This window comes from Lampetra fluviatilis, chromosome 36, assembly GCF_964198595.1.
Source record: "Lampetra fluviatilis chromosome 36, kcLamFluv1.1, whole genome shotgun sequence".
Lineage (NCBI taxonomy): Eukaryota > Metazoa > Chordata > Hyperoartia > Petromyzontiformes > Petromyzontidae > Lampetra > Lampetra fluviatilis.
Window position 1 is genome coordinate 5,945,561 of NC_136310.1, and position 27,839 is coordinate 5,973,399.

At 46.2% G+C, this 27,839-nt stretch overlaps 1 protein-coding gene and 1 pseudogene across 2 annotated transcripts in view; one reads left to right on the forward strand and one right to left on the reverse strand.

The window, feature by feature from the left end:
• NADK (NAD kinase) overlaps positions 1-18,735 on the forward strand; it is a 42,199-nt gene extending 23,464 nt beyond the window's left edge. For both annotated transcript variants that reach the window (XM_078873263.1, XM_078873264.1), the window contains 9 exons: positions 6,257-6,386; positions 9,378-9,486; positions 11,827-11,912; positions 12,758-12,860; positions 13,575-13,750; positions 14,829-14,928; positions 16,997-17,154; positions 17,884-17,966; positions 18,393-18,735. In XM_078873263.1, coding sequence (XP_078729389.1) covers positions 6,257-6,386; positions 9,378-9,486; positions 11,827-11,912; positions 12,758-12,860; positions 13,575-13,750; positions 14,829-14,928; positions 16,997-17,154; positions 17,884-17,966; positions 18,393-18,639 — 1,192 coding nt within the window. In that variant the 3' untranslated portion in view covers positions 18,640-18,735. The remainder of the gene's footprint in view (positions 1-6,256; positions 6,387-9,377; positions 9,487-11,826; positions 11,913-12,757; positions 12,861-13,574; positions 13,751-14,828; positions 14,929-16,996; positions 17,155-17,883; positions 17,967-18,392) is intronic.
• Positions 18,736-25,560: 6,825 nt separating this feature from the next.
• Positions 25,561-26,361, reverse strand: LOC144945144 (ribonuclease T2 pseudogene; annotated as a pseudogene).
• Positions 26,362-27,839: the final 1,478 nt, after the last annotated feature.

A 27,839-nucleotide genomic window follows, 5' to 3' on the forward strand; every position in this document is an offset into this window, starting at 1 on the left:
CGCGCGCTTGTTCACAAACACCCACGTGACTTTACCGAAAGAACTAAGAGTATGAATCCTTGCAGTCACGAAAGCTTCAAATCTAACATGCGCCTCCTCTCTAACATCGCACGGTGCACACAGACCCGTAACAACAATTGAATCAAACAATCTACACAGTGCCACATTAGAGCTTGTAAAAAGACACGGTACCGAATGTCCCAATGAGATCGCTTCCAGCGATGTTGCTATGTAACTGCTTCATCTTGAAAAAAAAAGTGCCAAGAAAAGTTTTGGCTTCTTGTATAGAGCCAAGTTGTTATCCGTGGCGGAGCGGAAGTGTTGGTGGTTAGCTTACTGCGCTATGAACCCGCTGACCTGAGTTTGATCCCCAGCCACAACTAACATCAGTGGCGAGTGATATCTGAACCGGTCCTGCCCCCCCCCCCACCCCTCGTACAAAAACCCACGCTCACCAGGATGGTGAAATAAGGTCAAACAAAGGTTTTGACACATCCTGGGGGAGGTATTCATCCAGCAGTAGCTTGACAAAGGGCTGAAATTGTACTCTTGTGGGTTGGTGAAGGGGGTGAAACCCACGAACGGTTCAGATAACACTCGCCACTGATGATAGCCGAGAACAGGGATTGAACGCTGCTCATTTCAGAGTGCAGTTGCTTGAACCGCTGCGACACCGCTTCACCCCGTGTCATGTGGTGTCGTTACGGCCGCGCTGTGTGAACGTCAGAGCGTTCGAGCGGACATTGAGAACGCTGCCTCCCCTCGACTTTCTTGCACGCACGCTGTGGTCGTGGCACCATACAGATTCTCGCTGTGGTGGCACCATACAGTGATGCGGTACCGCGTCAACCCCGCGTCAACCCCGTGTCAACCCCGTGTCATGCTAGCACGCGGCGTTGTTACGGCCTGCGTTGTGTAAACGTTGGAGCGTACGAGCAAACACTGAGAACGCTGCCCTCCCCTCGACTCTCTTGCACGCACGCTGTGGTCGTGGCACCACACAGATGCACGGGTGAGGCATCCGTACAGCCTCAACACTGAATCAGAATGCACCCCAGCACGTGGAGGGGAATGTGGAAGCTTCTAACTGCCTTGCAACTGGGAGCTGAGAGGTTAATCAGCAGTTTGTTAACGCTTTCTATCAATGGCTGAAAGCGTTTGCTCTCTGTATTCATCTGTCCGTAACGGGGTGTTTCAATAACTCTCTTTTGTTTATTAAATGTAGGCAGAGGCAAAGGCTAAAACCTGCATTACGAATTAAACTTTAGTATAAAGTTGTGTTATTATGTACTTACCCAATGGAAACACTGGTCAAAAAAGGAGTGCCCAAAGCTTGGCAAGACGGTTGCCCAAATATTTGGCAAGAAAAATCGCTAAAATAATTTATCTTGCCCGCCAAGGCGATGATTTTACACGTTTTAGCTTTTGCCTCCCGTGTGACGTCATCCCATGTGCTATCACGTGCTTCGTGATGTCATCTTGTGAGGGTTTTTGACCTTTCGTTATTACCCCTAATTACATACCACCGAGGACGATTGGATATTGGAAAACAGAATGCATATTGACTCTTATATTTCTCCTTTTTTTAATAATTGACAAGAATATTTAAAATGCTACCTTGCCATGCATTTTTTTTTATTTTGACCATTAAAAAGCGGCACCCATTGTTTTTTCGAAAGACTGCAGCTGCCTTTAAGAATGCATTATCCCCGAATGGTGACATTTCAACATCTCGCTGAGTGGTGGGATAGGCGGGAGGGAGGGAGGAAATAATTTTAAGCCTACTTGCGATGCGATATGAATATTGAGAGCCTTTGATTGTCTTTTGCCTATCGAATTAAAATGATGAGCTCTTTGCAGGAGATCACCAGTTGTCAGGAATTTACACCATTGGCTTAAGGCCATCTGTGCTTATAGTATGGGCCCATGTTTGTTTGAACAGAGAGGCATTTTCACGTTTGGCTTTGAACCCAAATTTGTGCACCAACATATCACTGCCAATGTTGTTTCACTGCATGCCAGAAATAGCAGGAATTCAGACGGAGGCCACGCGATGTGTCACAATGAGCAGGGTTCACACAGCAAGCAATTGCTCTCGACGTATGACATTACAATTACTAAGTTTTTTTTTATATATAGCATCTAAATGCGACCGCGTCTCAAGGTGTCGTGCGGAAGCAGTGGTCATGTTCATCTTCTAGAGATGAACCAGTCATAGGCAGAGGGTTAGAGGTGCTTCACTTTGCTCTGCACACTTAAGAGTGATGTGTTTGTGTCGTCGCAAGTTTGGAAATGGTTTTAATTAAACGTGGCACCAAATAAAGAGAGGGTCCTTGCCAATGAAATCTGGCAGTTTACCAGCATTGATTCCATCAAGCCTGACTACTGATGATGAGACACTGTGTGCCAAAACCAGTCCAGAGGTTTCCACTGAACCATTGCTGCTGAAATTATGCACTCCCAGAAGGCTGATGTTTTGTTATTTAAAAAGTAGACAGAGACACGGGCTTAAACAAACCTGCGTCGCAGTCACCCGAGTGTGCAGTTCCTGATTAAGCATGCATGTGGGGCTTTAGGACGAGCTTCTTGGGTGGACGATGCTACAAAACAACGTTGTTATTGCATTACAGTAAACCGGAGGTTATTTTAACACATTTATAATTACAGAGTAGGCACGTAATTATCTTCCCCTTGGCAATTTGATGAATTAGTCACGATTTGGGGTAGCGATTCGGTTTAAGAATATATTTTTTTTCATTCTTGTTTTAGCGTCTCGTTTATGTCTCTTGTATATTGTGCCTGCCTTTACTCTGACCACACCTTAAATTAATTGTAACATTACCATATCAATTTAAAGCTTTCGTGACTGCAGGGATTCATATTCTTGGTTCTTTCGGTAAAGTCACGTAGAAGGGAAATTTTTATTATTTTATTATTTCCCTTCTACGTGACTTTACCGAAAGAACCAAGAATATATCTTACCATATCACTTACATACACATTTTATATATGTTAAATAAATCAATCCTCACGTGTGATTTTACGCATGTATCACAAGCATATGATTCAGTTCTAGATTGTAATCGAATCAATACTTCGCTGCTCGCCAAATACAGTGAAACAAAACGTTGCTATCATTTCGTGTTATGGCCAATGGAAGTGGATGTTACAGAGCTAGCCCTGAGATCTCTTCAAGTGACCTGTGGTTCACACAGCAGAGCACAACACTTTCCCTCTCTGATATATATATAGTTCATCACATGACAGTAAAATAAATATTTTTTTATAATCTCAGCACTGGAATTCAGCCAAATTAAGTGCAGAACCAAATTGAATTTGTTTTTTTTTGTTATGCAATTATTGGGTACAGGGCTGACACCTTCAACTCACTACACTTGGAAGACCCGGTTTAATCACATGCGGCTGTCTGGATTCAAACCCAGGACCTTAGGGGTGGGGGGGGGGTGCCGGCTCAGCAGAGGTCGCAAACGCGTTTTGATTCCTTACCCGTACCTGTACCCGGCCGCACCAGGGTCGCAAATGGGTACCTGTACCCGGCCGGGTACGGGTACCCATTTGCCGGGTACGGGTACCCGTTCCCTACCCATACCCTACCCGAAATGAGTGACAAACGGTTACTCACCAGTGACTCACGGCCTACCCGTACCCGTACCTGGCCGCACCAGGGTCGCAAATGGGTACCCGTTCCCTACCCGTACCCGTACGCTACCCGAAATGAGTGACAAACGGTTACTTACCAGTGACTCACGGCCTACCCGTACCTGTACCCGGCCGCAACAGGGTCGCAAACGGGTAGCTGATACGGGTATCGGGTACCCGGTTGCGACCTCTGCAGCTCAGGCGCTCTCACCTCTGGGCCACCTCCCACGTAATTTTGTAATTAAAAACAAATCCCGATCAGCTGACCGGTGTCACATTTTTATTGCCGAGCAATGGATTCTTCAATCTATCTGTGCGGAACTTTTGAGTGCTATCCCCCCCCTCCCCTCGCATGGTGACATATTTCATTTTCGCGAATGGAAATACGTGTCCGAACATATCACGTCATGGGCTCGCACAATTTAATATTTGATTAAAGAATTAATCATTGCGTTGCTCAAAGTATTCACAATTTATGTACACTTTTCTCCTGTAGGGCTACTGTGGGTTGGAATGGAGATTTAAAATATATATATAACAGGAATAATTTATTAACCTTTTGAAAATTTAATTTTAGTTGGAATGATAGCTTAGCTGCCATGGTGCATTAACAGTGTTTTGAAAAAGTAACACTTTGGGAATTTCGAAGCCAATATTATGATGTATAATTGTTTTTTGGGTAGGCCCATGTAAACTCAATAAAAAAAAATTTCCATAAAAGGTTACATCAAAAGAAAATTACAGTGACAAGTTTACTCGGTGTCCCCACAGATAAAATAAATAACTACAGTTCAATAATTAGCCAAGTTTTTAACCTACGAAGAACTGAACAACAACAGAAAAATTCCTTTTATATTGTTAACGAAATATTCGTATCATGTATCACAACATAAAGTAAATATATTTTTTATGTTTTGCTACATAAAGCACGTGACCTGTTTGTAGATGTGGTTTCCTGCTGTAATATTAATGTGAATACTCAGTAGCACACTCGTGTGTGTGTGTGTACCAGTGCAATGGGGAGTGATGGCGCAGTGGTTAGCGCACTGCGCTAATAACCCGGTGACCCAAGTTCGATTCCCGTTCATGGCCATTATCAGTGATGCATATTTTAACTGGTCATGGGCCTCCCCTAGGTCGAATCAGCCTTAAATTAGTACATAGCACTGGGGAGACAAAGGTGGCCAGGCATGGCATTGACGCTTCTGTGCCATGCCAGCCTTCATAAGTGCCCGCTAACAACACTTACCCCAACAGTCCGTTAAAGTCTGTATGGAGAATCAGTACGATGGCAGTTAATGCTCCTGTTACATTGTGATCCCAGTAACCTGGCCGTGAGGATTTGCTTCCTTTCTGTGCATGCCACTTCTTTATTTCTATTTTTAAAAAATGTTCCGCCGGAGGTGACCAGGTGGCTCAGAGGTCGGAGCGCTGAGCTGTCACCGCTGCTGAGATCCTGGGTACAAATTCAGACAGTCGCCTGTGATTCAAGTGTCGTAGTCAGCTGATGCGCCACGGTGATGAGATGTTATCTCTCTCGCCTGGTACACAGGAGGTCGTGGGTTCGATCTCGATCCTGACGCCTATATTTGGAGTTTATCTGTTTCTCTCCCCATGGTCGCGTGGATTTTTCTTCGTGTCCTCCGGTTTTTCCCTCCGCATTTAGAAACGTGCTTTTGGAGTATTTGGCTGGTGATATAAATTTCCACGGGATAAGCCACTTCGTTGAGCTATCGTTTGTGGCCAGGTCACTTCTGAAAAATAAGCTAATAGCTTAGTGGGCCTTACCTGGTTAATAACTTCATCGTTTCGTTTTAGTTTATGGCTTCTCTAACTTGGGTGATGCACAATTATACGAGAGATCCGAAGAGCTTCTTTCACCTCCTGACATGACACCGATAGCACAATTGGGAAAAACGATATCATTTTCGATTAAATAAACCTTCAACCACTATATTTTTATTGTGCCCGTCGGCAACTGGCGGGCAGCTGCCGGGGTAGTTTTAAAATGTAATGTTTCTCTGGTTTATGTCTCCAACTTTTGAGCAAGCCTTTGATCAATTTAGCCAGTTTTGAGCAGTGTAGGTCCCTAATATCAGCACAACTTCACACTAAAGTTCAATGGATAATCTTCTTGGTTCTTTCGGTAAAGTCACGTAGAAGGGAAATAATAATAAAAATAAAACATAATAAAATAATTATCACGACGTTTCGGCCACAACGCAAGCAGCCGTCCTCAGGTGAAGACCAGGCCTGTCGCTGTCTCCCCGACAGACCTGGTCTTCACCTGAGGACGGCTGCTTGCGTTGTGGCCGAAACGTCGTGAGAATTATTTTATTATGTTTTTTTTAATTTATTTTATTATTTCCCTTCTACGTGACTTTACCGAAAGAACCAAGAAGATGAATCCCTGCAGTCACGAAAGCTTTAAATCGAAATTCAATGGATAATTTTTACGAGTGTTATTGTGACCCCCCCTCCCTCCTCGTTACAGATGGACAGGGCTAATACGTGAATGCATTTAACCTTAGTTGTAAAGCAAGCATTTAATGTCCTGACGGACGTTGCTATGCATTCACGCCGCCCCGGTGTGCAGGCACATCCAGGACCCAGCGAGCCAGCGTCTGACGTGGAGCAAGCCGCCACTCAGCGTGCTGGTGATCAAGAAGATTGGCGACGCCAAGCTGTTGGACTTCTTCCGTGAGCTCTGTGCCTTCCTCATGGAGGTACCTACCTCGAAGATTCATCATCATCGTCGTTGTCATGTTCATATCAGTTTAACACGGAGGCTTTCGCGATCAATACTAGATCGTGTAAATATAAATTTGCCGTTAAACCTGCCACCACCCAACACAGCCAATTAATAAGGGTTTTCACGTAAACAAAACATGCCAATTCGTTACTAGTTCAGCACGCCGGTGTGTTGGAGATAAAAAAATAACCTCAATCCTGTTCATATCGTTGGCATCACTCCTCAATCATCGTGGACCGCTCGCAAACAGTAAAGCTGATTTCCTATTTGAAGTGAGAAGCCACAAAGGGAGGATTTTATTACCGTTATTTACCTCTGCTTTTTACTTCTTCTGTCCGAGCGAGCGATAAAGTGCGTACGATAGCATGCATTTTAAAACACGGCTGGGTCGCTTCCTCTTATCTGCGCTATGGCTCGGATGTATGTATGTACTGTATGTTGAATTTCTTTCGCACCGTACTTAGCCAACCATGCTATTCGGAGGTGCGGAGGAAAGACAACAAACTAACCACAAAAAGCATTTCTAACTAAATTAGTTTTCAATTTAAAAGGCTGTTTCAGTTAAAAAATAGGATGAATTTTCTAACACTTCCCGGCCACGAGACCTTATCCACTCCATTGCTGATATAAAGGGTGACTACCCTGCACCATTAGGTGGTTATAGGGCTGCGGAGCTATGTGATGGACAGCATAGGGCAGTGCAAAAAAAATCCATTCTTGTGTTGTCCTATGTTCCAATATCTATGCTTCAACCCACAATGACCAGTGTGAAATATGGAAAAATAACCTCCATGGCCCACACGGTGCGAGGAGGCCCTCATTCAGCAGTAGATTACGCAAAAAGACTGTTGGTGCGCATGCATGTTGATGGGATTGGCCAAACGTCGCGATGCAGGACCTTTCCAAAAAATTGTCCTGAAACTCATTGAGGCTTTAATTTTTACTTAAATCTTTCGTGACTGCAGGAATTCATATTCTTTGGTTCTTTCGGTAAAGTCACGTAGGAAGAAAAAAGAAAGTGAATTAAAAAAACACTCGTGTAGACTGGAGCGTGGTTCTTAATCGGAGTGAGTGTACTGGCAGTGGGTCATGACTTAAATTTGTGTTTTCTTGTCAACCTCCACCGTCAGCAGTGTGGATATGTGGAGTGAGGTGCAAATGATTGCCTGACGGCCCTTTGATTGGTGTAGACCCACTGAGTTGGCATTGCTTTTTCCTACATCAACATTAGCTGCCCAGCCCATGCTGCTGACACACTTGGACTATGCCCGTCTCTAAACCTTTGGCAACAGTTTGCCTTTAGAGGCTAACCCCCCTTTTCCTGGTGACGACCACTTGTGTTGCGATGGAAACGTCATAGTTTTTGTTTTCATTAATTAATTATTATATTTAAATTACTGAAAAACCAAGAATAAGTCTACATTATAGACTTCCAGTACGCTCACTCAGTTTAATGACCATTGCTATAGTCTACATCATAGACTGCCAATATGCTCACCAGCTTAAAAACCAGGCTACAGTCTACATTATAGACGGCCAGTACACTCACCCAGCTTAACCATTGCTACAGTCTACATTATAGACTGCCAGTACACTCACCAAACTTAACAACCAGGCTACAGGCTACATTATAGACTGCCAGTACACACCGATTAAGAACCAGGCTACAGTCTACATTAGTGGTTATTTGTTGTTTATTATTTTTATTCACTTTAAAAAATTATCATTTTTCTATCTACGTGACTTTACCGAAAGAACCAAATAATCATTAAGGTTTTCTTGGCAAAATAATTGGCATTATCATTATTGCTACGCTTTGCCGTCCACGCGTTCCGCGGTTGTCTGCGTCGACAGCTGTCCACATTATTTCACCCGGGAGATGCTCGGGGACCGCCTAGGTCAAGTACACGTGCAATCTCTCATGTGATTAATTACAGAGACTTAACCTCTTAGGGGCAGCTTTGTCTTAGGAAAATATTTAAATGGCTTGCAGGGAGGTGCTTTTGAAATTATTTTTGCACCGGCAGGTTCTCTCGTAGCTAAGGGCAACGATAATAACGTCGTCCTCCGAGGAGAAGGAGTGATGAGGATGACTTTGTGTGCAAGGAGCTGGATTGGATTATTGCATCGCAGCATCATGAGATATGGTGTGCAAAGTATAGGAAAGGTAAACAAATGACTTAAAAAGATATCCGAACAAAACTTAGCTATTTTTTTTATCTTACCAGGTAAAGCCCACTGAGCTATTAACTTATTTATCAGAAGTGATCTGGCCACATATTATAGCTCAACGAAGTAGCTTATTGCGTGAACATTTATAGCAGCAAAATAATCTAAATGAGAGCGAGAGCTTGGAGTGTTACCGTACAAGGGGGTGACAATCGTAGTTCCACGCACAGGGGAAGTTTAAGATGGCTCATACGATGGTCACCGACACGCTCCAACTAGGATGTGCCTGGCACAGGATGGTGTTCGATGGTAACCAGTCAGAGTGCCGTGACCACCCATGTTGATTGCTGCCCAGCAACCTTGCAGCCCAGGCCTGCAACACCTGGTGTATTTTTTGGCCGTCGCCTATCCAAGTACTAACCAGGCTCAACTCTGCTTATTTTACAAGATCCTGTGAGATCGGGCACATTCAGAGTGATTTTTGTCATCGGCAAAACATCAAGCGTGGCTAACCTCAACGTACATGTGTCTCGCCATGAAACTTTATGATTTTTGACAGTTTCCCCGTATGTATCCCATTCGTGCTATCAACATTTAATGAGACAAAAAATCCTAGAATCTCTCTAAGAAGGGTGAACGCCTTTGTGCTAGACAATGGCCCACGGAAGCGGACACTACAAAGCTACCGCTGAGATCCCTTCAGAAGACCCCTCTGGACCCATTGTGTTTGATGGACAGGTAAAGTTGCAGATCCTCTGAAGTCGCTGTCCACTGACTGCGTGTTCCCTTCACGCAGGAGAAACACATGATTGTTTACATTGAGAAGAAAGTGCTGGAGGACCCTCTGTTGGAGGGGTTGGAGAGCTTCGTCCCAATTCGGAGGAAGCTGTGCACATTCCGAGAAGGTGACACCTGCCGCACAGGCGTACACCATTACACACACTCGCACAACAGCCTCATTCAGTTTAACACGAAATAGTAGGGATTTTGCAACCAATATTATCCATAATCGAGGGGTTTTTTTTTGGGGGGTTAGATTGTGTAAATAGAAATGTGTCGTTAAACCAGCCACCACCCGGCAATCATAAGGTTTGTTACATAAACAAAATGTGCCAATTAGTTACTCGTTCACAACATTTACAATTCGAGTACAACATTTTGCCATGGTGCCATTCGTCGCTAAGGGACGGTGATGTCACCACAGCGACTGTGCTCGGCTGAATCGTGAGGTCGAAGCCTCTAAAACTCTTCCAAACTGTCTTACACAGTAACCAGACGAGAAGTTACGAATGCCTACTGTGTGGCTAGGGCAACCGAATCTTGCGAAATCTGGCAGTGGGGCGTCTTCAAGTCTCCGCTTGCTTCAGTCGAACAACCGTAGGGTCCAAATCGTCACGCTGTGTGTTGAGCAAGCAGCATTTGTTCATTATTGATTAGCACCTCAGGGCAGGAAAATATGCACGAGGTGTTGAAACAAGTTTGTTGAGCAGTTATGTAATAAGCAGGGTATGGATAATGTTTCATGAGCCGGCGTGAGACAACACTTTTCACCCTTGCATCTCATAGCTGGATGCTTCAAACACATTCATTTAATCTCCCAAGCCTGAGGCTTGTGTTATTGTCTTTTGAAGCTGTGGCGCATCAGTTCGTGCACTGTGTTACAAAATCCATTCACCCGAGTTTGATTCCTGGCCACGACTTATCATCAGTGGCGAGTGATACCTTTGCCAGTTCTGACCAACACACACACTGAGCGGCATAGGGAAGTATGGACAATGGCCGACTTAGGCACGGGGAGGCCTTCACCCATCAGTGAATTGATTCACGACTTTAATTTATGATTCTTTGCTCTGGTTTTTACACGTGCCACCGTTTGCTAAGACTATACTTTATTTGCTACCCCCCACAGTCTTACCCAGCTGTGTCCCCTACATCACAGGTTTCACTCACTAATCCACTTCCTATTCTTTGGGTTTTTCGGTAAAGTCATGTAGATAGAACAATGAAATAATGAAAATGAAAAGAAGTGAATTCAAAAAATATCACGACGTTTCGATCGCAACACAAGCAATCGTCATCAGGATAAAAAAGAGGGGGAAGCTGCTGCGGAAGGCTGTTCTAAATGTTTGAAATGGGTGTAGCCCAAGGGTCATAGTGATGTTAAAGTGAGAGAGATTAGCATTTAAATGTAAGAGATTAGCATGTCAATGTAAACGGCGGCTGTGTTAGTGTAAACCTGTTAATGTAAAATCAGAGAGTCAAAAATAACTGCTAACATCGGAAGGTAGGATGGAAACATCACAGCCAGTTATGACTTAAACTGGTTAATAACGTCCTTCCAATGATTGCTCAGTTTGTACCCATCTTCTCGGTTGAAATTGTGTCTGAGTCTATATACCTGGATGGCTTCATGAACGAATCTTTGCTGATAGCCAGTGTGTTTTGCAGAGTACCTTCGTCTTGGAGAAATCAATTTCACGTGTGCCCACCGCGTTAAAATAATGATCAGCCACGGCCGAGGTATTGGTCCTACCATGTTTCAGATCTGCCTTATGTTCACGAACACGGTCTGAGACATGTCGCTTAGTGTCCCCAATGTAACTACTGCCGCAGGCACAGCTTAGTTTGGAGACGCTAGGGTATTGCATGTCAGGGATCAGATCCTTCACAGATGGGACCAGATCACGAATTTTATGTACTGTGTTTGCTCATGAATTTGTAAATCTTTTTGGTGACCCCTGCTATGTATGGCAAGGGTGATGGTTTTGATTGGGTCCTCAGATGGTTCTTTCCCAACGGTTGGGGTGATAGCTTTACGGATTGTGTAGTCTGAATATCCATTCATCATTAGGGCTTGGTGTACGTGCTCCAGTTCACTGGCTAGGTGGGGGATAGTTTTGTACGTTTCCTGTCAACCATGCTTGCTTGAGACACCGACTCGTAGTCAAATAATCCACGTGGCCGACGAGGTATGGAGCAATAATGATGGACTGCAAATGATTATTATTACTACTACACTCAAATGAACTATTCCAGTTAGAATATATGTTGGCACTCAAGAATACGAGCATTGCAAGTTACTTGGTTCGCTTCAAGCCACAACAAACACTGCAACATTTCTAACGCTCGTAAATCATTTATTGTTCTTGATTTAGAATGATAATTTTACTCCCGTACTTCGCTAGCGCTCAACGGTATGTGCGTGTGTGTGTGCCTTACCCACAATCCCACCCACCACTGCGTAGGCTACGACGACATCTCAGACCGCATCGACTTGATCATCTGTCTGGGCGGGGATGGTACCCTCCTCTACGCCTCGTCCCTCTTTCAGGTGAAGCACGCAGCACATCTGCTCACTCACTGCAGCCGACTTGCCTTCACCAACCTGCACTGACCAGCGTGGTGAAGTATAGTCACGTAACGTCCACGACTCACATGGTGGCGTGGGGAGGCTCTTATCTGGCAGTGGATTGTATGTACTGTATATATATTCTTGGTTCTTTCGGTAAAGTCACGTAGAATGGAAATAATAAAATAATAAAAATTAAACTTAATACAATAACTTTATTATTTCCATTCTACGTGACTTTAAAGAAAGAACCAAGAAGATGAATCCCTGCAGTCACGAAAGCTTTAAATCGAAATTTACTGTATGTATGTTGAACTATTTTCACATGATACGTAGCCAACTGTGATAACTGGAGGTGCGGGGGAAGGACAACAAACGAAACACAAAAAGCAGTTCTTAAGAAACGAGTTTTCGATCTAGATTTAAAAGTGCACAGCTCCAGTGGCTTCCTAATATCGGAAGGAAGAGCATTCCAGACGGCCGTAGAAGCGCATCTGAAAGCGCACAATGCAGTGACCATCGTTGTTCGATGGCCAGCAGCCAAAAGCCGCTGCGAGGATAACCAGAGTTCGCGTGATGGTTTAAGCTCGTTGACGAAATCAGAAAGATATTGTGGTTTATTTGTTGCAAGCACTTTGTGTTTTATGAGTGTGACCTAATTTTTGTCATTTGGCAACCGAAAGCCAATGCAGTTGTATCATGTACATGTACTCCCTGCGACTCCCAAGTGTATCCCGCCTCACTTTCATATCCTGCCTCACCCCGCACCGGCTGTGAGTGAGTGTGGGCGAGCGTCGAGTCAACGGATCCTTTGCTTCTGCCCACAGGAGAGCGTTCCACCCGTCATGGCCTTCCACCTCGGCTCGCTGGGCTTCCTGACGCCCTTCAAGTTCGAGACGTTCAGACCCAGCGTCAGCCAGGTCATCGAAGGTACGGCCGACACACGCGCACATATGCGGGCCCCCCTGGCAGGAATCTCACGCGCGTGCGCTTCTAAACTAAACTACATTTTTTAACAGCTAAGGCCGACTGAGCTGTGTGGCTCTTTTTCAGAAGTGACGTGGCCACAAATGATAGCTCAACAAAGTGGCTTACCACGTGGAAATTTATATGAGCAACCAAATACTCTAAAGCATGTTTCTAAATGTGGAGAGAAAAACGGGAGAACCCGGAAAGAAAATCCACACGACCACGGGGAGAGAGACGTGAAAACTCCAAATATGCAGCAGGCGTAAGGGTTGGGATTGAATGCACGACCTCCTGCATGTTCCAGGCGAAGTAGTTAATATCTCTTTCTAGATTTGAAGCTTTCGTGACTGCATTGATTCGTATTCTTAGGTTTTTTCGGTAAAGTCACGTAGGTAACAAATACAAATTAATAAAAGTAAAATAAACATAAAATAAAATTACGACGTTTCGGAGGCAACACAAGCTTCCGTCTTCAGGTGGAACAGTCACAGCACGATAGCTGTATCAAGTGAGATTTTTATTTTACTTTTATTAATTATAATTTTTTACCTACGTGACTTTACCGAAAAAACCTAAGAATATAGTTAACATCTCGCCACCGTTGCAAAAAGCGCGTACCACGAGCTGATCAATAGCAGGGCTCACGTGACCGCTGCCTGTCGTGCTGGCGTGCAGGGAACGCCGCCCTGGTCCTTCGCTCGCGCCTGCGCGTGCGTGTGATGAAGGATCGGCCAGCGAGCGCCAGGGACGCCCGTGACGGAGGGGTCACGGCGGTGCCGCGCGAGGGCAACGGGCCTCTCGCCGGGAAGCATCTGGACACCGACTCGGGCAAGACCCTCGTTCAGCTCCAGGTGAGGCCAACTGCTAACAGCCGCATGTTGAGTTTATTTCGTGCCGTACGTAGCCAACCGTGCCAATCGGAGCTGTGGGGCAGGGACAACAAACTAAACACAAAAAGCAGTTCTAAAGAATCGAGTTTTCGATATTGATTTAAAAGTGCACAGCTCCAGTGGCTTCCTAATATCTGAAGGAAGAGCATTCCCGACGGCTGCAAATGTGCATCTTAAAGCGTGCAAAGCAATCAACGTCTTTGTTTGATGGCTAGCCAAAAGCTGCTGCTGTTGAATTTAAAATAATTACATCGGTGATTCGGCTCTCGAGCTCTTCTATAACATTAGAATTTACATCAATCGCGTAGCTGCTTTATTAACAGTTACATCAGTTAATCAGCTGTCTCGCCATCATAGAACAAGGATAATTAGAATTACATGATATTCTCGAAGGATGGGTGGTGCAGGGATTAGAGCGGTGAGCTGGTTGTATGTAGGTATGTTGAACTTCCTTCGCACCGTATGTAGCCAACCTGAAGCTGATCAGAGTTGCGAAAGTGTCACAGTAGATTGACAATATTTCATTTGAGTGATTTAATGGTTTCTCAGGATGCGTTCAAATAAAAACTATAATTGGTGTGTTTCGAGGTGGCTTGGTGGCTCAGGGTCATAGCGCTAAGTCGGCACTGTTGACGTTCTGGATATGAATTCAGTTTTCAGCCACTTGTTGAAATCAGGTTCTCATGTGTAGCGAGTTAAAAGTCTCAGCCCGGTCACCGACGACTGCACACAAAACAAAAACTTCACCGCTTTGTGTTTTGCATAGGGTGGTATAATTAGAGCTCTATTTAAAGCTTTCGTGACTGCAGGGATTCATCTTCTTGGTTCTTTCGGTAAGAACCAAGAGGTTGTTTATTCTTGTTATTTTGGTTGCCGACCCCCTTGTGTAGAATGATGCAACAACAAGAACTGTGCAGTGTCCCGTTAATCAAGCACAACACGGCCGTGGAAACGCGCAGCGCTCGGTTCTTTCCCTTTCGGAAGAACGCCTTGTACATCCTCGGTCTCTCTGTACGTGCGTGTATGCTCACCCTCGCAGGTGCTCAACGAGGTGGTGATTGACCGAGGGCCCTCATCGTACCTATCCAACGTGGACCTCTACCTGGATAACCGGCTCATCACTACCGTGCAAGGCGACGGTAAAACCTGACACACACACCACGCGTGCACATAGCACGTGTACAGTCTGTCCTCTTATAAAGTAGTGCAGTAAAACCTTGGATTGCGAGTAACTTGGTCTGCGAGTGTTTTGCAAGATGAGCTAATTTTTTAAATAAATATTAATTTGATAAACGAGCGAGGTCTTGCAATACGAGTAGTAGGTATACGCTTTGGCTGCCGAGCGTCACGTGATCACAACTGATATACGAGTGCTTTGGATTACAAACACGTTTCCGGAACGAATTTTGCTCGCAATCCAAGGTTTTACTGTAGTTGCGTTCCTGAAGAACACCGCGTTATGAAAAAATCGGGTTATAATAAATAATCTATAATGCAGGAGGGTAAAGCACTGCCGACAATAACACGTGAGCGTGAGATGCGTATGCGGGCTGAACAAAGACTGAGGCACGTGGGTAGCATCTAGAAGCATCCAGCAGCATCCCGCCTTGTGTGGCACTACGCAGAGGCAGCCGTATGACCGCTTATTCCTAGTCGCGCGATATAGTTCTGTTCACTCAATCGCGTTATATCCAATTCGCATTATGGAAACATGCAGCGTTATAGAAAAACGGACTGTACTCACTCCGCCAAGGATGTATTTCACAATATGTTATTCTGCAAGACCAGGACGTGGCAGTGTTGAGTGTTACTACATGTGCATGGATTTTCTCTTTGTATGCTGGCTTCTCAACACATGAAGCCACACAGTCAACAATGGAATTGGCCAAGCATCCCAATGCAAGGCCATCCTGAAAAAGAGTCTTGAAATGTGGTCATTCTATCCGGGTTAAATAATTGATAGAATCTCGATTGTGAAGGGAGTACTCATCCTGTGTTCTTGGAATCTGCGCAATCGGGGTGATTTCATGAGCTGCAGAATCTGTTCGTAAATCTCGCAGAGCAATGCATCACTCTGTGTTTGAGAATGGCCTGTGGAAGGTGACATACTAGAACTACTTTTGAGATTCCTTGAAGTTACCTCTTATCCACACTCGGCGCTTTGCACTTTCCGACATACTTTGCTATGGCATACGTTCGTTGCACGGCAGTGTGACTGGTTTGATTTATTGTCAGAGCCGGATTGTTTTCCAAATTAACTATAAAACACATTTTATATTATTTTATATGATAAGATATATTTGTTGTGCAGTCATTGGTGACCTGGTTGACACCATCAACTCGCCACACTAAATAACCCGATTTAATCACGGGTGGATGAAATCTGGACTCAAACCCAGATTCACAGTTGTGCAGTGCTATAACTCCTTATCTTCCTAGCCACCTCCACAATTTGTTTACTTACCACCAAGGTGAAAGAACTATCTAAGGCAAACACTTCAGGTCCCTTTATCTGACATTTCAGAATCCCTACTCTGCGATGAACCAAAATGAATGTCACAAACTGTGGGACAATGCCCTTTCTGCAGGGAGAGTGGTGGTTCCATAAATGCCCGGAGTTTGTTCGACCTCCATTCGCTTGTTGTTGACACAGCAATCCCGCAGGAACTGCTGACTCGGCAGACAGGGTGCAGTTCACTGATAACAGTGATAAATGACCACGTGTATGGATTATTGAGAAATTCATATATTTAAAACTGCCACATGGCAATAAATGCCGTAAATATTACGTGAAGAATTACAAATCTTCTATGGGAAACATGTTCATTGTCGTATAGTGAATCTCACATATATGCATGTAGCCTGGGGGCAGAGGGGATGGGAGTGGTGGTGAAGTAGTTAGCTCACGGAGCTTATGAACCTGGTGATCGATTCCTGGGCATGGCTAACATCAGTGGCAAGTCACATCAGAGCCACCCCTCCTTTCATCAACTCGCACTGATCAACGTGGTAAAGTACGGCCAAACATTCCCTACGATCAACATGGCACGGCGAGGCCGCGTCTATTGTGGACTCGCAAAGTTCTATCGTCTGAACGGTGGCGTGGATCTGTGTAGGTCGGAGCGCACGTGTTGAGGTCAGATTATTTTTCAGTCCTTTAACGTTTTCATTGCTGTGGGGTGGGCGCGGCTTGGTTGTCGGTTCCAGGCCTGATCGTGTCGACGCCTACCGGTAGCACGGCCTACTCTGCGGCAGCGGGGGCCTCCATGATCCACCCCAACGTCCCGGCCATCCTCATCACCCCCATCTGCCCCCACTCGCTCTCCTTTCGCCCCATCGTTGTGCCGGCCGGCGTGGAGCTCACGGTGAGTGCTCCCCCCCCCGCCGCTCCCCCCGCAATGCTCCTCCGGCCCCACCGCGTTTTCGCTGAGCACAGCTCTTCAGTCTGGCCCCCTCCTCCGCAGCGATGAGCTACGCTGCAGCGTCCACGACATACCGGGCTAATTCGAGGGCGGAGTGCCCCCCGGTGCATCTGAGTTTGTAACGGAATCCCATTGTTCAGGTGACAGTCACCGACATGCTCTGATTGCAACACATGTCACCCCCGCGCCTGGGGAGGGGGAGAGGGGGGTGCCCCCACCCCGACCATGTGACCCATGTGCCATCTTAGCTCGGTGATTTACATCTGTATTCTCAATGATACCCAATGATTTCCATGAAGACCAAATTTGTATTCTCTTCATATAAACGTACCCCATAGAGGGGCTTTTTTATTGAGCCCTCTCTAGAGGAGGCCCTGCTGCCAGCAGTGGCATGAGCAAGGTTCAAAAACAAACGTCACTGACATCACTGAAACTCTCAAGCCAATTCCGGAACGTGCACTATAATGTACGCACGTACATTGAACCTCTTTCGCACCGTACGTAGCCAACCGTGCTAACAATGCTTCCGTAGTTGCTGTGCAATGCAGCACTGAACTGGGGCTGCACTGCCACTTGAAATTTCTGCAAAGCGTGGACACTTGAGCCACTGGGGCCACCTCCGTGTGGTTCACGGTTTTAATGCCGCGCGTGACGTACGCCGTGCGCGAACAGATCATGCTGTCACCGGACGCGCGCAACACGGCGTGGGTGTCGTTCGACGGGCGCCGCCGCCAGGAGATCCAGCACGGAGACAGGTTTGTGGGGGGGTGGGGGGCTTGGTGTGGTTTCTCACGTCGGGGGGGGGGGGGTGGGGGTGTGAGGTGAGAAAAACTTTACCCCCTCACGCAAAACTTGGCAGATTGGGAGGGAACAACAACAGCCTTTAAGCTCTATGTAGAACTCATTTGACTCAATTACGTATCACCGTTAACGCGTACTTTTCCGAGTGCGTAGGTTTTCGTGGTTTGTTCTGTACAGCTCTCCAATGCGTTTTCGGGTCGGACCAAATCGTGGCGCTCACTGATTGCAGCGTTGCCCGCTCGATTCGATTCCCGGTGAACGCGTCGGTGGGCAATCGCAGCTCCCCGTTTCGGTTCTAGTTAACGGTGGCAACGGTAATGACACCGGCCCTCATTTTTTGTTCTCTTTTTTTTTTTTTCCCTGCCCGTCCGGCGCCGCAGCATCAAGATCACGACGTCGTGCTTCCCGGTGCCGTCGGTGTGCTGCGAGGACCCCGTGCAGGACTGGTTCGAGAGCCTCGCCGAGTGCCTGCACTGGAACGTGCGCAAGCGGCAGTGCCACCTGGCCGATGGCTTCGGTGACGATGAATACCACAATGGGGACGGCAGCGTTGGGGCCAGCGGCGGTGGTGGTGGTGGCAGCGCTGGCAGCGGTGGCGACGAGGACGATGACAATAAGCAGGGCTGACGCCCAGGCTGGTTTTCTCTCCCATCCGGATTTGTCTGTCACTTCGTCCTTCTCTCCCAGCTCTCCCAACTCTTCTTCTTGGTTCTTTCGGAAAAGCAGCCGTCCTCAGGTGAAGAACAGGTCTGTCGAGAAGACAGATTTCAGACTCTGTCTTCTCGACAGACCTGTTCTTCACCTGAGGACGGCTGCTTGCGTTGTGGCCGAAACGTCGTGAGAATTATTTTATTATGTTTTATTTTTATTATTTTATTATTTCCATTCTACGTGACTTTACCGAAAGAGCCAAGAAGATGAATCTCTGCAGTCACGAAAGCTTTAAATCTCCCAACTCTCCCATAGGCTGGAATGTCCTTCCCTCAGCTCTTTGTGCTGTCAGCTCCCCGCTTCTGTTGAGGTCCAGGCTTCAATGTAACTGCCTTGACCCGTAGCCTGAAACGGACTTCCCCCAGCCAATCATGCTGTCAACCTCCTACCCCTGTTCAAGGTCCTGCCTTCAATGTCTGTCTCAACACCCCCACAGTCTGGAACCATCTTGCCCCCCAGGCATTCGTGCTATCGGCTCCCTGCCCCTGTTCAAATCCTGGCTCAGGCCCTTCTTATGTGCTCTGTCTAGGACCACCGGATTCTTTCTCTCTCTCTCTATATAAAGTAAATAAATCCAGATGTCACATTCAGACATTACATAAATCCACATTGTATGTTTATTGTATGCAGAAGCTTTGGTCAAATGACATTAATTTGGAAAAAAAGTAAGTGCTGTCTTAATGATGGTCACTGGGAAACGTGTTATGATTACATTTTCCAGGGATAAATATATAAAATCTCGAATTCTCAGCCTAAGGTTCTTAGTTCACGTCTCCTCCATTCTCACGGATCTTGCACCCTCCTTTTAATTTTGGCAGCATACAGACCTCCGCTTTATACCACGTTCTTTATTTGAAAAGCAGATGAGAGCTCGGTGAGAATAGGTGGCCCTTTTTCTCAAGGGCTTAAGTTGGCTACAAAAGCAATGAAGTGCACGTGTGAAAAGTGTAAAGGTGCAGTCCCAGCAATTTCTTGATCACGCCACTGCTGCGGATGGAAGGCCCTCCTCCCCTCGACGGAGCAGTCGGCCTCCTCTTCTCCCGCTGACCCACACTCTACCCCACCACACGCGACCTGCAACACACGTTAACAAAGGTCAAAACACGGCTTCATTATACAGGGTCTGAATGTCAAGCAAATTAAATGAAAAAGTACGTATAAAGCATTAAGTAGCAGTTTACAATTTAAAGTATAGAGGTTTCAAAACGTATTTTTTTCAGATGTCGATTAGATGCGTTTAAAATGACGTCAAAGGCACTTCGACGCATATCGACCAAGCGGTTTTGAAATGTAAGCGTAGGCACAGTGTTGTTCCTCGATCCAGCAGCCTTGTTACAGAAATAGCGGTTCCCAAAAATTTCACTGTTTACTCTTGGCACGTAGCAACGCAGCAACGTGTCTTAAATTGCAAGCATTTAAATGTGGGATGAACAAAAAAACCCACTTAGACTTTGCGGTAATGTCTTGGTCAGAACGCCTTAAAGACAAACGTGCGCTCGTTGTTGTGCATTTCACCATATTGGCAGCGGAAGGCAGACGCATGCACGCACGGGCGCATGCGTGCGCACTCACGCGTGGTCCCGTTACGAAGATCACCACGGTGTCGGCCTGATGCTCGCGCAGAGTCAATCACTGCCACCAGCCTCGTCCGCATTTGCTCGCCTCGTGTTCGTAACGGTTTAGTTTGTTGACGGCTGCATCTGCGCTTGTGTTCTGGCCGACTGATGAAAACCCTTAAACGTAATGTTCATATCTGGGGATTCAATTACAACTAAAATCGTATCATTCGTACTGAATCGCAATGTCAATGTATTTGCAAGTTCAGCTAACAATGCTGTTTTAAGTGTCATTATGACTCATCTCGGGTTATGTCGGTGCTTCTTATGCTTCCCCCATCTTCTGGTTCCTCTGGTCTGTCTTTTTATTTGTCGCAGTCCCTTTCCGACCCGTGTAATGGATTTTATTCCACACACTCTCACCTCCTGTCTCCTTAATCTTTCCTCCTCTCTGTTCATTTACTGATTTTCTACCATCCTTCATTAACCTTCATACGTCCGTCTTCTTACCATCGCAATCGTTATTTATTCCTCTCTCGTTTCTCTGAGTTGTTAGGCTGGTGGTAACGATTCGTTACCACCAGCCCACGGTGGCAACTCGATACGAGAATCAGAGCTTTGTTGTCTCGTTTTTTTATAACCGTCTTCAGTTGTATTATTTAACTTTGATCTCTTTCGGTTGTTCAGTTTTCTTCTCTCGATTAAGCTAAATCTATCACTATGGAATATAATTTGCATAAATCACGCACGATTCGATGCGTGTATCGTAAGCGTACATGGATCGGTAAAAATCCACGTGGTTTTTTTACATCGCTTGGACCCGACTGTGTCATCCTGCCAGCCGTGTCTCAGGGCGTACGAATCTGCCTCTCCATTGCTGGCCTCCACCACACACACACTCTCCCCCATATCCATCACTTCCATCACTACCATCGCTTTCCCACTCTCCTCGCTCTCACACTCTCCCTCTCTGTCTCTCTCACACTCTCCCAATGTGGTTCTCTCCACTCTCCCCCATTCTCCCTCGGGCATGGGACCAAACCTCGTTTACCCGTTACCTAAAAATATATTTACGAGATTTCTTTTGGGTGAAGGGAAATGTGTTTTTTTAAGACAACAAGCTATTCCGGAAGGAATAGCCTAACCCCCCCCCCCCCCCACTTCCCACAATTCGATGAATTGTCACAGTTTGAAGTTATGATTCAATTCAAGAATCCTTTTTTTTTTGGGTCTCAATTTTTTTAATCGTTTTTATTTTTTTCTGCCTGTATAATCGTATTCGCCACGTTATGTTAAATGTAATATGAAGCTTATACATTTGCATATTATTTGTCAGTCTTAAATAATCGATTATCACGTGGGCGCTGTTTGTTCGACTCGCGCATGGAATTCGATTTTAATCGGTGAACGGCTGCATCGTTCCATGCCTTTCAATCGCCCTCAACCTTTTGTGCAATTCTCTGCCCGACAAATATGTGGTTGTCACCTTACTCAGTCACCTTACACAAGGGGTTAGGGAGAGCGAGGCTCGATGAGGTAGTGCTGTAACTGACGGTTAGGGAAAGCAAGGGGAGAGGAGTAAACTATTGATGATTTTTTTTGTAATCAATTACTCGGCAGCCGTTTCGAAATTGCAAACGCCGCCGAGTGGCGCCTCGAAAAACGCAGCACTCTCTTCCCACAGTGCATGCCCAGCGTGTTGATTGTTAATGTACGCAAATGATATGCGACTCTGTATGCTGTTTTTTTGTTAACGGTATGATTAATCGATTAATCAAAGCAATAATACATGGATTAATCGATTACGTCACGAGTACGATAGTTGGGAGTCGCAGCGTTCGGCCACGCTGCGTGGTGGGTGTTTGCGGAGCGGTTTCTGGGTGGGCGTTTTGGAGCGCTTCGCATGGACTCCTTTGTCCCCCCCCCCCCCTTCTCTGCCTGGACGTGGAAATTCACGCGGAGACACCCGGCCATCACAAATGAAGTTGGCTTATCACGTGTAAATGCATAGCAGCCAAATACGCTTGAACGCGTGTTGATTCGAAATGTGGAAGGGAAAAACCGGACGGACCGGAGAAAAATCCACGCAAACCACGGGGAGAGAGAGAGCGAGAGAGGCATGCGAACTCCCAAATATATAGCAGCAGGCGTCCGGGTGTCGGGCTCGAACCCATGCCCTCCTGAACTTGCGTTGGCCGACACACAACGTGAAAAACCTGCGGCGGGGGTGGGGGAGTTTAATCGTCCTCATTGGCTCACGGAAGGTTTCCACATAGTTGCTACACTCCGCTGTCGGAGAATAGAAATCTGTTCCCTCTCGTGTCAACCAATATTTGGGTATATTTCTTCCCCATGCAATTATTTATAAATGTGTTTTTTAAAAATAAAGTAATCTATCTTTGTATACGAGTCTAAAGCCATGCACTTTCAAATTAAATATTTAACAAAAAAATTGGTCTTCTGAACTATTTTGTGAACCAGTTGCTCAGTTTGCTTTTAGAATAGTACACCCGATATTTTGCTAATCAATGATTGTAGTTTGAACTAACCCAACCTCCCGGAATCGAAACTAGAAGTGTCCCAATGGACTAGAAATACGAACCAAATATTTGTTCCTGGGGGAATGAAAACACGTATGGGTGGAAGTGGGATATCCATTGACAACACCGTCATTGAGGTTGGTTTAAAGTTGTGTGCGTTCACTAGCGGGCGAAGATATTCCTCCCCCCCCCCCCCCCTCTTGCATTTTATTCCCCATCGAGTCGAGTATCATGCGAGGGATTAATTCGTTTCGTGAGCTTTTGTTTTTCGTTGTTGTTTGATCCGCATGCCGTTTTCGATTCAAAATCGCTAAACAAAAATCTACTGCCATTAAAAACTTAATTTCTGGCTTCCCGAGATGTACATATTCGCCCGGAGATCGTTTTCATATTGATGTTTGACGAGAAATAAAGTGTCATTCTACCTTGTTAATTTTGATTTCGCTTGTTGCAGTAATTTTCATTTCTTTCGTATAATAGAGTATCGGTGGTGATGATGATGATGACGATAATAGGCTGCTACTGCTGCCTGTGAAGCAGACAATTTGAGAAATGTACAATTACAGTTTTCACTTACATGAGCATCTGAATGCAAACACATCTTGAGGTAGCAACGTGGAAGAATCCTGATGGGTACAATACGTCCCACGCTCCCTTCTAGAACATTAATCGCTGGCTTCACGGTCCGATTCTCGGCGTCACTCGACAGCTCCACAAACCACCACCACCGCCGTCGGAATCTTGCTACGACCACCTCGGGATGCGCTGTCGTTGACATTTGGTCAAACAAGCCCCATGACTCAATTGGCGTGGGGAAGACTCTTCATTCATATTCTGGCAAATCACCCGATGATTCTGGATGTAATTACCAGCGAAACGTCGTACTCACATTGTAAAAGTCGTGGATTTAACTCTTCAACACACCGGTGGGCTGAAGTAACTATGTGGCGTTTTGTTTACGTGTCCAATCCCTTACTAATTGGTTGTGTTGGGTGGTGGCGGGTTTAACGACGCAGTTATATTTGCGCGATCTAAGCACGAAAAAAACCCTCTTATGGGTTAATATTGGTTGCGAAAGCCTACCACGTGTTAGACCATTCGGGTATGTTGTGTGGGTTCGGGCAGGGCACGTCACAGCTGGAAGGGACGACGGGCAATGGAGGTCGAGACACGGGGATGGTGTAACGGCAACGATTTGCACGCGGTGCTTCCGCCACAGCGATGGAGCGGTGAGATTCAAGAGCCGAATGGCTCACAGGGCTATACCTAATAAATGAACTTGAACTTGAGATCGGTCCCGCGAAGAAGGCACGGACGGTCCGTCCAGGGGCGGGCGACGTGCTGGGTGGATTGTGCCGTCGCGGGCACCGCCGGGAGAGGTGGTGACGGCTTGGGGAGAGGTGGTGACGGCTTGGGAAGAGGTGGTGACGGATTGGGGAGAGGCCTTCGTCCGGGTCGTGGGTTGGTCGTGGCCGCTGATGATGATGATGACACGTCATCCATCCAACTTTTGGCTTGGCCATCAGACAAAGACGGGGCGTCACCGCGTCGCGCGCTTTCAGATGCGCTTCTGCGGCCGTCTGGAACGCTCTTCCTTCCGAGATAAGGAGCTATGCGCTTTTACTTAATCGCTATTAAAAACTAATTTCTTCAGAACTGCTTTTTGTGTTTAGTTTGTTGTCCATCCCCCACACCTCCGATTAGCGCGGTTGGCTGCGTACGGCGCAAAAGAAGTTCAACATACATGACGTACAGACTAAAATAAATACATATGAAAACGTCGTGAAACAAAGCCTTTCCTTGTTAGAGTGCCATGAAATCAGATTGGCGTGATGCATTAAATGCCCCTTGAAAATCTGAAGGACGTATCGTTTCTGCGGTTCAGTCACAAGACACTGCATGTGAGTGATTATTTATAACCGTCTCCTGAAGCATTTATTCAACAAGGGGAACAAAACTGCACATGGTACAACCCCGGCGAGAAAGCGATCGTCGTGGGGGGGGGGGGGTTAGGGGGTCATTTTCACTCACGACAGTGCCGGACTAAGCTAGTGCGGGGCCTGTAGCATAATGTTATAAAGGGGCCCTAAATAAAAAAAAACACAAATAATAAAATACGTGAATTTTTTATTTGCATAGTAAAGTAATTGTATTTTCTCATTTTGCTATACAGTCAGGTAATACGACAAATTGCTAACCTTAAATACCCAGTCGTTCATAAAGTTGAAGGCAGTATAGTACTATAGTAATAGAGCAAGTGCAGAATCACTGAACCGGAATTGATAGCTATGCTAGTATTGCTAGTATTGTATTTATTATTTTATCTTTATACGTGACTTTACCGAAAGAACCAAAGAGTAATTCCTGCAGTCACAAAAGCTCCAAATTAAGTTCGGAATTTATAGCTTGAAAGCATTTAGAGCGGGGCCCATCATTCCGAAACGGTGTCTTAGATACCGATCGTCCGAAGCTCCGTGTATCTCGGCCTAGTTTTCAGATATATTATTTCAGGTTAATAAAAAAAATCTTGAACCCCTCCAGAACTCTGACCCACAATGCCTTCACCGTTGCTCTTCGCTTTTGGGCGCTTCAGTGTTGTGTGCGCTCATTAATTGTTACTTCAAAAAAGGACACACTTTGGACACGAACAATTCAAAGCATTTACGCATTGCCACGAACGGCGCGCCGCGGAAAAGGGAAGAGACAAGCGCACAGCGACACGGTGGTTTTGACTGCGACCCTCACAAGCACGCCGCTGGCATGCTGATGTCCGGGTAGAACAGCCACTTCGTGGGGTTGCAATGCAAAGCGCCGGCCGGGCCACTCTGAGGGTTGCCGCGTTTGTCGGCGGCGGCGGCGGCGGCGTTGAAATCGGGCACCTTCGAGCAATCGACCAGCAAAAAATCTTTCGTCCAGCACACGTGAATCTCCGACAGCATCTGCGCGTCCTGAAAGCGCGGCATGTCGAGGCACATGATCTTGGGCGTGACCCCGAACGCGGCGCTGATGGCCGCGAGCACGTGCTTGAACTTGTAGCCCTTCCCGTGCGAAGGGTAGATGCCCGCGTCGCCCAGCGCCCCGGCCACGTCGATCATCTGGTAGAGCTCGATAGCTTTGGCGAAGTACTTGTGCTGGGAGCCGAGCGCCGACAGCTGAGCCGCGCACGTGCCGTGGCGCGACCACTCACGCGACCAGAAGAATGTGGAGTTGGACGCTTTCAGAGCGGGCCAATACTCGTTCATGTAGGGCACCAGGTCCTGGATGTTGGCGATTTGGAACGGCCACAGGTCGTTGCAGCTCTCCCTGTGGTAGGTCCAGAGGCCATGGATCGTCCAGCTTTTTTTCACCGAGTCGGGGACGTAGCACTTGAGGTGCTCCGACTGCAGCTTCTTGCAGACGCTCTGCGGCCACGACTGCGCGAGGACGAGGTGGCTCCAGCCTTCTCGCGGCTCCTTATCCTCCTTCTCGTGGCGGGAGGTGACCCCGGCGGTGACCCCGGCGACGACGATCAGGAAGGTCAGCAGCTGCACGTGAGCCGGCATGGTGCGCGTGAAATCGGCTGGGTAGGAAGAAAAACAAAATTGAATTTTGAAATCGATTCGTCGAAAGAAGTTTGGGGAGTTATTGTGCACGGTGGGGACTTTGATGCAACCCAATGTTAGGTTTCACCCCCCACCCCCACTCCGATTATATTATATAAAATTATTATATTATATTATTTTATTATGTTTTATTTTTATTATTTTATTACTTCCCTTCTACGTGACTTTACCGAAAGAACCAAGCAGATCTTACAAACTCGGCGAGGATTTCTTGGAAAAGTAAAAAATGGCATTTTTTACTTGCGAGAACGAGTGTGGAAGATGATGTCACAGAAGTACTTCTGAAGTCACCTCAATGGGGCCTCATCGACCACACCAGGGGGGCAAATCTTCTACGTCTCGACTCGAAGAGTCGTCGTCGCATTGTCCACCAAGCGTTAGCGCTAGAATTGTTTTAAAATGCATTTTTTACATGCCGGGGTTTTCGCGACAGCCTTTGCGCTTTAGGAATCGCGTGGATACCAAATGTACTCATTATGATTACTCTCGAATTATTTGTGGTTGCGAACAGCATTTCACCTACGGCTCAGCTTCTGTATTGTTCAGTGCCAACCTTGTGATGAGTCACTCACAGGGGCCTTAACATGTTTACAGTGAAGCAGAGTACACGTGTGTGTGTGTGAGATATCGCACTGCGTCGGCATTGATGCACCAGCATGGATAACAAAGCCCCAACCAACTCATTCGTCCACAGCACACGACCCTTAAAGAGGAAACGCACGTAGCAGGCGACGTCTCGAGCAATTGCCCCATAATTCGTATCGAAGCAGCAGAGTGGTCAGATAAATGTGTCGTTAAACCCGCCACCACCCGACACAGCCAATTAGTAAGGTTTGTCACGAAAACAGAATATGCCAATTCGTTACTGGTACAGCACACCGGTGTATTGAAAAGAAAACTGGGCCTGTAGCATATGCTATAAAAGGGCCCTAAATTACCAAAAAAACACAAATATTAAAACACAATTTTTTTACTTGCATAATAAATATTTTTTTTATTTGCTATACAGACAGAGAATACGACAAATCGCTAACCTTAAACACCCAGTCGTTCGTAAAATTTGAAGACGGTATAGCACTATAGTAATAGAGCAAGTGCAGAATCACTGAACCGGAATTGATTCTGATTTATTATTTTATTTTTAGACGTGACTTAACCGAAAAGAACCAAAGAATAATTCCTGCAGTCACGAAAGCTCCCAAATTAAGACGGAATTGATAGCTTGAAATCATTTATCGGCGGGGCCCTTGAAAGTGCGAGGCCCGTAGCTACTTATGCAGCTACTTGTGCTGCTACGATAATTCAGTGTAAAAAAAAAATTGTTCCTGGGTAGTGTTATTTTCCAATTGCTTATGCCTCAAAAGTACAGAAAATGTCTATTATTCCCCACAAACTTTGCTTTTGTGACCAGGACAGTG